Source organism: Drosophila mojavensis, unplaced genomic scaffold, assembly GCF_018153725.1.
Source record: "Drosophila mojavensis isolate 15081-1352.22 unplaced genomic scaffold, ASM1815372v1 contig_72, whole genome shotgun sequence".
In the NCBI taxonomy this organism is placed as follows: domain Eukaryota; kingdom Metazoa; phylum Arthropoda; class Insecta; order Diptera; family Drosophilidae; genus Drosophila; species Drosophila mojavensis.
Window position 1 is genome coordinate 2,954,311 of NW_025318897.1, and position 11,587 is coordinate 2,965,897.

At 37.8% G+C, this 11,587-nt stretch overlaps 1 protein-coding gene across 7 annotated transcripts; it reads right to left on the reverse strand.

Moving 5' to 3' along the window:
* Positions 1-329: 329 nt before the first annotated feature.
* Positions 330-8,732, reverse strand: LOC6585861 (pyrimidine-specific ribonucleoside hydrolase RihA). Of its 7 annotated transcripts, none has more exons than XM_015160836.3 (4): positions 8,622-8,732; positions 8,278-8,536; positions 916-1,362; positions 330-841 (listed from the first exon to the last, which is right to left on the reverse strand). In XM_015160836.3, the coding sequence occupies exons 1-4, from the start codon at positions 8,657-8,659 to the stop codon at positions 494-496; spliced, it is 1,092 nt and encodes a 363-aa protein (XP_015016322.1). In that variant the 5' UTR covers positions 8,660-8,732; the 3' UTR covers positions 330-493. The 7 variants fall into 7 exon arrangements, with proteins under 7 accessions (XP_015016322.1, XP_032588881.1, XP_032588882.1 ...); XM_032732990.2 differs by having other exon boundaries at positions 8,278-8,467; positions 8,622-8,730; XM_032732991.2 differs by having other exon boundaries at positions 8,278-8,553; positions 8,622-8,712.
* Between the last annotated feature and the right edge of the window lie 2,855 nt (positions 8,733-11,587).

Below are 11,587 nucleotides of genomic sequence, written 5' to 3' on the forward strand. Positions count from 1 at the left end.
GTAAATGCGTGTATATCCATGTTATAATCATAATCTGAGAGTTTCATGAAGAAAGTACATCAACAAGAAAAGTTATTAAACAATTAAGTTCTCATAGTAAGCCACCACTGCAGCCAATGCGTGTTTAAGCGTGCGTGCGTATGTCTGTGTGTGCGTGTGTGGTTGCATGTGTGAATAATTATTGAAATATCCGTTGCTCGAAGGGTTCAGGGGATCTCGTAGTCGAGCAGTCTCGACTAGAGCTTTCATACTTGTTAAACTTCATTTAGTTTTCAAATCTTTCTCTAATGGTTACGTTAATTAAATTTAGAAATGATTAAACAAAACACTTTATTGACAACTGACACTTTATTGACAACGGCTTTATAGTTTACATATACTCGGTTTGGAAAGCGAGGGTTACAACTTACATGTTTTATATAGATAAATTAAATTATTCCTTTTAGCCTTGCTAGTCTTGATGTTAGAGGTTCTATATTATTATTATTTATTTTTAGTCTAAGGTAACACGCAATCCAGCTACCCACTCTACTATATGTTTAAAAAATTCATCGTCAACAAATTCAATTATGCGAACATTCTCTGGAAACTTTTTACATTCCCTTAAATGGTCTAGAACCATTTGGCCTCGAGTGTGTGTTCCTGTAAGATCAACGGTAGCGTGCCAAGTACTAGACTTTTTAATAAACTGCTTGTCAAAAAGACATGCAGCTACTAACAAAGCATCACAGGGATTCCAATTATCGATCTCATACTGTGAGTTTTCTACTTTGTTAAGTATATCTATTGCATGATGTTTGTGAGCAGTAGCACATTTGCCAAACTCATACAGTCGCCAGTCCTAAGAAAAACTTATTAATATTAAAATATGTAAAAAAGAACGTAGGCAACATTCATTGAAATTTTGCTACTTACAATAGGTATGTTGAAACGTTCTTTGGTGCACGGTTCCCATGGCAGTATAGTAATTGGACATCGGGTTTTTAATAACACAGCATGTGCAGCCTCTGGATCTGAATGGAAATTAAACTCTGCGGATCGTGATGAGTTTCCGACTCCTTGATAGTTTCCACCCATAATGTAAATATCTTTGATACATTTTCCAAAGTATTCACCATACATAGTGTAGCCAAGTGCCAAATTAGTAAGTGGCCCCACCGAAATTATAGTGATTTGTTGAGGTCGATCCTTGCAAAACTTGTGTATGGCCACAACTGCATGTTGTGGTTGCACATAGCTGGACACATGCGAACCGTTTTCATCATTTAAGCAATCACCGAATCCATCTCGTCCATGGAATAACTTCCTATCAGCATCAACATAACCAGCAAGAGGTTCAACTGCACCCATATAAATTGGTACCTAAGCAACAAAAGCAAATTTTAATATAAGATGTCATTAATTTGTCGCTAACCAGAGAACACATAGACTAGACATCTAGAACTAATTTTTTCAACGACGAAAAATTGCGCTGAAGAGACCAGACAACTTCGTATTTGCTCGGCTCGGTGACAAGTGGACTATAAAGTGGACTCCGCAAGTGGACTATAAAAACTTCAAGTGGAAATGAGATACACATATCAAGATTATCTTTATTGCCAAAATTACTGATTAAGTCATAAAGGCTCATTCATTCATAAAGCTCAATTCAAACCATACAAAATTGACAAACTACTGAATCGCCAGACAATTATCATCCCATCTCATGTGCTCACTTCACGAGACCGACCAACGGTAAATTTTGGCCTTTACAATTTGCACAGGCAGCAAGAGCTCCGTACTCAGGCACACAAATGCTAGAAATAATCATGAGAACACTAACATTTTGTATGAGCGTGGCAAACGCTTTTAAGAGTTCGGTATACCCTTCACTCAAAAAGAAAGAGCTGGGATCGTCGCGAACAATTCTCAATTTTTGTGCGCTGCTGCTATTTGAGAGACCATAGAGAGAGAGCAAAAAGAGAGGGAGAGAATGAGTAAGGGATAAAGAGCGCATAACCGCACTTCATTTGGGAACGTGTGAATTTCATGGCAGCGGTCGCAACGCACTGATTTTGTCGTGACCTTTTTTCACTGCTTGAGCCTCAAAAGACCGAGCCGAGCAAATACGAAGTTGTCAGGTCTCTGCAGCGCATTTTTTCGTCGTTGAAAAAATTTGTTGTAGATGTCTAGTCTATGTGTTCTCTGGTTAGTGTTGCCAAATCAGCTTTTTTTTCCGTCAAATCTGGCTTTTTATACCCTGAACCCATTTTCAATGGGAAATCAGGGTATAATGGTTTTGTTGAAATGTATGTAACAGGCAGAAGGAGGCGTGGCAGACGCCACAAAGTATATATATTCTTGATCAGGGCGACGTGCTGAGTTGATTTGGCCTTGTCCGTCTGTCCGTATGTTTAAACGCGTCGATTTCGTCGATTTAAATTTGTTTTCCTAGGTCCGTGTATATCACGCGCATATCGAGTTTTTCTCTATATATCGATAGCTACTCCCGATATTTTATTATCGATAAAAAACCTTATCGAAAGCTAGTTATTTAATTATATCTCCTACGCCCTTAGAGCTAAAGCTTGCAAAATTTAAATATAGACTTAGATGTATTTTATATAATTTCTATATCCACTCCCTCACCCTCACCTTTGTAAAAGGCGTATTTCAAGTACTAGAGACTTGTGCTTTGGAATGTACATACCTTTCATTTCACCATATGATTACGCTCTGAAAGTTTCATTAAGATTGTATGTCTAGAAATTAAATTATTCAACAAATAAATTCTTATATTGTTGCCCACACGCAGCCCAAGCGCAGTCGCTGCTTACAGTGCAGTTACCAGAGCGCGTTCTAATACGTGCGTGTATGTATGTGTGCCGAAAAGAAGTGCAGAGTGATTAGAATATCAGATGAAAGGGTTCAGGGTATCCCCTAGTCGAGGAGTCTCGACTAGAGTCTTCTTACTTGTTTAAAATCCAATTGCGGGAAAAATTCAAAAACAGCGGGCAGCGGAAATTGTATACCCACACAGTGGTCGTGTTCTTAGGTCAGTGCCTGAACCCATTTTCAATGGGAAATCAGGTTTTGTTGAAATGTATGTAACAGGCAGAAGGAGGCGTGGCAGACCCCATATAGTATGTTTGAAGTTCAAACTTTAAACGCGTCGATCTCAGAAAATATAAGAACTAGAAACTTGAAATTTTTATACTCATTCACGAAAGTGAATCAGTATATTGGTTTTGTGCAATGTCCGTCTTGCTGTCCTTCCATCTGTCCGTCTGTCCGTATGAACGCAATCTATTTCGGCGCTATTGAAGCTAGAGACTTGAAATTTGGAACACATACTCGTGTATATCTCCGATTTATAAAGTGTTAAAATTTTCCCGATCCGCCCACTAAGGGCGTGGCAAATCGGAAAATGCATTTTCCGATATACCAGAAATCATGTTTGTTGAAGAGCTAGAAAGCTGAAATTTGGTATGTAGGTCTGCGCCAACCACCCAAGATCACAAGCTATGGCGGATATATCTCCGCCTATTAGGGGCGTGGCAAATCGGACAAGACTGTATCTCCTAAAGTTATAAACCTAGAATGCTGAAATTTTGCACGTAAGCTAATGTTTTAATTCTATGAAGATGGGTTAAAAAAATTTTATATCTACGCCCCTTAGGGGCGTGGCAAATCGGACCTGAAGATATAGTGATTTTTCGAATTCTGCTATATTTTAGGCACTGTTGATGCTAGAGATCTGAAATTTGGTATATATACGCGGGTTGATCACCCAAGTCTAACGAGCTATAGTAGATATATGTCCGCCCATAGGGGGCGTGGCAAACCGCAAAAGTTTATATCTCCTACAGTTTAAGAGCTAGAAGCTTCAAATTTGGATAGTTAAGTTACTGGTAGCCTCCTCTATCGATGCCCCAAAAATAATTCTTAAGCCTCTTTAGGGGCATGGCATATCGAAAAATACCCTGTAATTTTCACATTTTTTGAGCGTAAGAATTCAAATTTTGCATTTAGGTATCCGGTTGCTCGTTCTAAGAACTGGCTAAAATTGAGGAGTCGACGGCCACTAGGGGCGTGGCAATCGGCATTTACAGTGCCCGTATTGCGACATTTATATGCGTCAGCCATCTATTTATGCATTTGTACATATAAATAAGCTTAATAGATATTCATAATACAAAAGGAAACATTTTTATGAATTTAAAAAAATTTAAAAAAAGCTAAAATAACAAAAATTTGCAATTTACAAAAAAGTGTTTTCCGCGGGATTTGAACTCGCACCCAACCCAAACAGCATGTTTTGTCAAAATAGCTAAAATAAAGATCGTCGGCGCTAGTTAAAACGAAATCACATTATTGTTATGACGCCACATAGCAAAGAAAAGCCATAGTGGTGGCTGGAAATTCAAACACAATGCAAAGACAAATCAATCGCAACGAGATTCTTAGAATATGCTAGAGTACGCATTTATGTGTGCATACATACACACATGCAAATGAGCGCGTGTATAAGGCTGGAATGCTTGATGCTATGCGTGCAGACTTACATATATACATATGTATGTATTTGCATATATGTATTTGAGGGCTATTTAAGAAGAAACAAATTTAAACTTATAAAATTATTCGACTAAGAAAATGAAAAGTATTAAGTGCCATTCAGTCAAGCTCGCACCTTCCCAATAAAATATCTATTTTATAAAAAACGAAATATGTATGAAAAAAAAAAAAAAACATAGTAGAGGTTCGAACCTCCCTACTCTAACGTTACTTGCGTCGCCCTTAGCACCCGCGCCATTGCTTTGCTCGAGCACTCAGCTGTTAAAATAGAATAGCTTAATAAGAGAGCGTCATCAGACAAAACTACAGTAACGGAAAGTCCAGAAATCAATCGAAATTCTAAGAATGTGAGAAAAGGCGCGCTTCTGTCTGTACGCATAGAATAGACGATGAGTGTGTGCACATGTATAGTAAAATCGCGCTGATCTGCTGCTAGCTTGAAGCCGGTATCCAATATATGGATATAAATACATGTATATTATTAAAAGTCAAAATTGTATAAATTATATACGTATGCATGTAATTTGAATGCAATTATGCAATGATCATAGCAATAGCTATCGATGATTTTCCAATTTTAATGGGATCATGCCCTGTTTTTTGTTGCGCACTAGACTTGAAAATTGCACTATATACTCTGGTTGACAGCGTTTGGGCTGTGAATGAGTCTTCTGCAATCGGTATCGCCCGACTGCAACGTTCTTACTTGTTTTTTTAATGTCCGTTATATAGCGCGGATATCGAGTATATCGCAGTAAATCGAAAACTCTCTCGTTATTTTGTTATCGATTAAAGCATCGAGAATCACTAATAAATGTATATCTGCTACAACTTCAGAGCTACAGAACTACAGCTACAGTTTTAAATGTAGATTCATATGTACGATTTTTATTTAAACTTACCTCCCACCCCAATATCCACTATGTTTGTAAAGGGCGTATTTTAAATACTAAGTACTAGCAACCAATGCGTGTTAATGGTTGCGTGCATATGCCTTCGTGTGTCTGTGCATATGCAAATAATTATTGAAATATCAGTTGCTCGAAGGGTTCAAGGAATCTATTCTATAAGAAAGCTCTTACTTGTTATACCCTGAACCCATTTTCAATGGGAAATCAGGGTATAATGGTTTCGTTGAAATGTATGTAAGGGGCAGACCCCACAAAGTGTATATATTCTTGATCAGCGACGAGCTGAGTTGATTTAGCTCTGTCCGTCTGTCAGTATGTTTGAACGCGTCAATTTCAGAAGATATAAGAGCTAGAGACCTTAATTTTGTTGTAAAATGTCCGTGTATACCACGCGGATATCGAGTTTTGCTTTAAAAATCATTAACTGCTCCCGATATTTTTTTATCGATAAAAATCCTTATCGAAAATCAGTTATAAAATTATATCTCCTACATTAATGTATACTTATATACCATTTCACGAGAAAAGTTATTAAACAATTAAGTTCTCATAGTAAGTGCACACTACAGCCCATGAGTGTTTAGGCGTGGGTGCGTGTATGTGTATGTGTGTGTATGCGTGTGTGTGTTTTTGTGGGTGTGTGCGTATGTCTTGTGTAAGAAGAAAGACGTGAAAAATAATTGATATAGCTATTGCTTGAAGGGCTCAGGGGATCTCGTAGTCGAGCAGTCTCGACTAGAGCTTTCTTACTTGTTTTAGACTGTATTTTAGAATTTCTAGATTATATTTTTGTTGTAGAGTGTGAGAGAGTAAGACAAATAGCGACTAGCTGCGCTTCAATAAGAATGGGACCATTTCGTTTGAGCGCTCGCAACGAACTGACTTTGTAGTGTTGTATTTTCACTGCTCGAGCCTCAAGAGACGGAGCCGAGCAAATACAAAGTTGAGTAGTACCTAATGCACATTTTTCGGCGTTGAAAAAGTTTGTTTTACATGTCTCGTCTATGTGTTCTTTGGTCAGTGATATAACACATTTACCGGACAAGTAGTGTAAAGCGTTTCGCACACTTTTTTTCGAGCGTTAGTTCCCAGACCACTTCGTAGTTGCTCAGCTCCTCCCTTTTAGGTTCGGGCTACGAAAATATGGGAATACGAAATCGTTTCTCTTCATGCGCTCGGCCGAGATGGTCGACTATTGAACAAAATATGCCTCTACGGTGAATGTTTCCCTTGCTCTATCTCTCTCTCGATACTCTCTGCTTTCTCAAATATGTATATGCATATATGCATGTGAGCACAAGCAGCAGCTCACGAAGAACTCCCGTTCTTTCCTTCTGTGTGAAGAGTATACCTAACTCTTCAAATCGTTTGCCATGCTCATGCAAAATGTTATCGTTTTCGTTATTAAATTTGGGAAGGGTATTTATTTATTTAAAGCGTTGGTGCGCATAAAGAAAATGTTTTCGCATACTTACAGTATGCTATAAACTTCAATTTTCGTGCATACATGAGAGAGCAGAGAGCATCTAGAGAGTGAGAGCAAGGGAACATTGGGAATAGGTGATATTTTGTATAACAGTCGAACATCTCGGTCGAGCGCATGAAGCGGTATGATTATGCTTTCGTATATTTGCGTAGCCCGAAACTAAAAGTGAAGAGCCGTGCAAATACGGAGTTGTGTGGGACGCAATGCTCGAAAAAACAAGTAAGAAAGCTCTAGTCGCGACTACTCGACTACGAGATCCCCTGAACCCTTGGAGTAATAGCTATTTCAATAATTTTTCGCGTCTTTCAGCTTACACAAGAAACACGCACACACAGGCATACATACACACACATACATACACACATACACACACATACACAAACAATTACATACATATACACACACAAGCATAAACACGCATGGGCGGCAGTGAGCGCTTACTATGAGAACTTAATTGCTTAATAACTTTTTTGTGGACGTACGATATTCATGAAACTTTCAGATTATGATTATGACGTGGATATGCATGTAATTGCCAAAGCACAAGTCTCTAGTATTTGAAATACGCTTTTTACAAAAGTGAGGGTGAGGGGGTGAATTTAAGGGTGGGGGGTAAATTTTAACAAAAAGCGAAATTGTATAAATTGCATATAGGCATACATTAAAAATTTGGAGACTCTAGCAATAAAGGTGTAGAAGATATAATTTTATAACTGGTTTTCGATAAGGTTTTTTATCGATAAAAAAAGATCGGGATGAGTTATCGATTTTTAATGATAAACTTGATATGCGCGGTGTAATTACGAACATTTTAAAAAAAAATTTGAAGTCTCTAGCTCTTATATCTTCTGAAATCGACGCGTTCATACATACGGACAGACGGACGGACGGACAGACGGACAGACAGACGGACAGGGCCAAATCAACTCAGCTCGTCGCCCTGATCAAGAATATATATACTTTGTGGGGTCTGCCACGCCTCCTTCTGCCTGTTACATACATTTCAACAAAACCATTATACCCTGATTTCCCATTGAAAATGGGTTTAGGGTATAAAAATTGCAAAAAGCTTTACACTACGTATCCGGTGTTAGTGATAGAAGAAATGGAATACACACTGTCCGACGCGGGGTTTACAATATTTGCAAGGCATACAGTATGTATACAGTTGTCCCTCGTAATTTCGAAATTCAAAGGACCCTTAAAATATTAAGAAGTATCGAATATTTGAGAGGTTCGAAATATCGCAGGTTTCAAATAACGAGAGTCGACTGTACTATGATTAGATCACTGTCAATTTGTTTGATAGTTTCATGTACTTACATCCTTTCTGGAGCAAGCCATCAGTATACGTCTCATGTTACGTGCGGCATTTTCGCACGTTGTATTACCACAACCGTTTGTGGTTACCGCCAAAAGTTGTAATATACCGCACTCCTCGGCGCGAAGAAGTAGAAGTAGTGCCCAAGCATCGTCACTCCCACCATCACAGTCTAGTATAACTAATTTTTTGCTTTGGTTGATGTTAAACATGGTAACAACAAACATGAATAACAAAATCAAATTTCTGTTTGGAATAGCGCTGAAAAACGTAACTTACTGGCTCGTCATTTAACAATCAATTCTGATTAAGACATGCTACTCTGTTTTATATTGCTTATACATACATACAGGGGCGTACCGAGGTTGTTGATATGGGGGTCATTTTTACTGTATTCCCGACATGCCTCGTGTATGGTGACCGCTTGTCAACTTGACTAATAAATTAATGCCCTGCCCTGAATGAGCCGATAGTATATAATTATGTCACACTCACACAGTGTTAAAAGACAAAGTAGGTTGCGCAAAGAGCAGTTCCGTTACTTTTAATGTTAACTAACAGATCTATTGTGACGTCATATTTTCAGATTTGACTATGTTATCCCGCTTGAAGCTTGACGGGCACTTCATCAGAGATCGGCCAAGTATATAGCTAGTTTCAGTAATTACCTTAAAAGTGGTCAATCAGTAACATTATTATCTTACAATAAAGTAACTAATAATATAATGGAATTACCTCGAAAGCCTTTCGAAAGCAGCAATTTCATGTTAAAAGAAGTAAGAAAGCTCTACAAAAAATCGAAATCCCCTGAACCCTTGTAAGAATTGATATTTTAATAATTACTCGCGTCTTTCTGCTTACACAAGAAACAAACACACAGACACATATAAGTATGCACGCATAAGTACGCATGGACTGCAGTGTGTGCTTACTATGGAAATTTAATAATCGTGAACTTATCCCGTTATTTTTTATCGATAAAAAACCTAATCGAAAATCAGTTATAAAATTATATCTCCTACATCTTTAGAGCTCAAGTCTCCAAATTTTAAATGTAGGTTTAGATGTATTTTATAGAATTTCGATTTTTGTTTAAATTTACATCCCACCCCTATATCACCCCCTCACCATAACCTTTGTAAAGGCGTATTTCAAATACTAGAGACTTGTGTTTTGACACATACACGTACTTTTTGTACCCTAAGCCCATTTTCAATGGTATATCAGGGTATAATGGTTTTGTTGAAATGTATGTAACAGGCAGAAGGAGGCGTGGCAGACCCCACAAAGAATATATGTATATACTTGATCAGAGTGACGAGCTGAGTCGATTTGGCCCTGTCCGTCTGTGTGTCCGTCCGTCTGTCCGTCTGTCCGTATGTATGAACGCGTCGATTCCAGAAGATATAAGAGCTAGAGAATTTAAATGTTTTTTAAATGTCCGTAATTACAGCGCGGATATCAAATTTATCATTAAAAATCGATAACTCATCCCGATCTTTTTTTTATCGATAAAAAACCTTATCGAAAACCAGTTATAAAATTATATCTTCTATATCTTTATTGTTAGAAGCTCCAAATTTTTAATGTATGCTTATATGCAATTTATACAATTTCGGTTTTTGTTAAAATTAACCCCCACCACTATATTCACCCCCCTCACCCACACTTTTGTAAAAGGCGTATTTCAAATACTAGAGACTTGTGCTTTGGCAAATACATGCATATCCATGTTATAATCATATTCTAAAAGTTTCATGAAGATCGTAAGTCCACAAAAAACTTATTAAACAATTAATTTCTCATAGTAAGCGCACACTGCGACCATGCGTGTTTATGCTTGTGTGTGTATATGTATGTAATTGTTTGTGTATGTGTGTGTGTGTGTGTGTGTGTGTGTGTGTGTGTGTGTGTGTGTGTGTGTGTGTGTGTGTGTGTGTGTGTGTGTGTGTGTGTGTGTATGTATGTGTGTGTATGTATGCCTGTGTGTGTGTGCGTGCGTGTGTGTGTGTGTGTGCGTGTTTCTTGTGTAAGCTGAAAGACGCGAAAAATTATTGAAATAGCTATTACTCCAAGGGTTCAGGGGATCTCGTAGTCGAGTAGTCTCGACTAGAGCTTTCTTACTTGTTAAAACTGAAGAAGATTGCTAAGCAGCTATCCAGTGATATGGCTGCTTTTTTTTTATACCCTGAACCCATTGAAAATGGGAATTCAGGGTATAATGGTTTTGTTAAAAGTATGTAACAGGCAGAAGGAGGCGTGGCAGACCCCACAAAGTATATATATTATTGATCAGGGCGACGAGCTGAGTCGATTTGGCCCTGTCCGTCTGTCCGTCTGTCCGTATGTTTGAACGCGTCGATCTCAGAAGATATAAGAGCTAGAGACTTGAACTTTTTTCCTAGGTCCGTGTATACCACGCGCATATCGAGTTTTGCTTTAAATATCGATAACTTACCCCGTTATTTTGTTATCGATTAAAAACATTATCGAAAACCAGTAATAAATTTATATCTGCTACATCTTTAAAGCTAGACTCAATATAATAATAATATACAATTTCGGTTCTTGTCAAAATTTACCCCCCACCTCTAATTCACCCCCTCACCCTCACATTTGTAAAAGGCGTATTTCAAATACTAGGGACTTCTGCTTTGGCAAATACATGCATATCTATGTTATATTCATAATCTGAAAGTTTCTTGAAGAAAGTCCATACACAAGAAAAGTTATAAAACAATTAAGTTCCCAGAGTAAGCAGCCAATGCGTATTTATGCGTGCGTCGTATGTCTGTGTGTGTGCGTGTATGTGTGCATATGCGAATAATTATTGAAATATCAGTTGCTCGAAGGGTTCGTAGTCGAGCAGTCCCGACTAGAGCTTTCTTACTTGTTATTAATAGTAATACTGAATATGCCCTCGCACAAAACCACATAAAACAATCGAGAAATATAAATATAAATAATTTACACAAATTTATGTTTGAGACAAACAAGTACCTGAACTTTCGAGATGTATCAAATGTGCTTTGTTTATGAATAGTCAGGTTCGCCTGAGGCTGTGCCGTAGACAGACGGACTACACTTGTTTATTTAGTTCTATACTATTCTATAATATGAGAGCAGGACCGAAAATTGTCACTGTTAGTATCAATCACTGTGAGTATAAATGGAAATTTGAATCTTTAGGAAAAAAAACGCGTTTTTCAAGTATTCGTCAAATTTTTTCAGTATTTTTAAGATCTACTATCCTACTCGTAGCGGAGACAAATCCAAAAAATCAAAAACCACGAAAATTGATCCAGCAGATCT

Coding starts and splice junctions, on each gene's coding strand:
- LOC6585861 (XM_015160836.3), bottom strand. CDS start 8,659: ATGACCCCCATATCAACAACCTCGGTACGCCCCTGTAT. Junction 8,537..8,621: donor ACCTCGGTACGCCCCTGTAT/GTATGTATAAGC, acceptor TACGTTTTTCAG/CGCTATTCCAAACAGAAATT. Junction 1,363..8,277: donor TGGCTTGCTCCAGAAAGGAT/GTAAGTACATGA, acceptor TTTGTTGCTTAG/GTACCAATTTATATGGGTGC.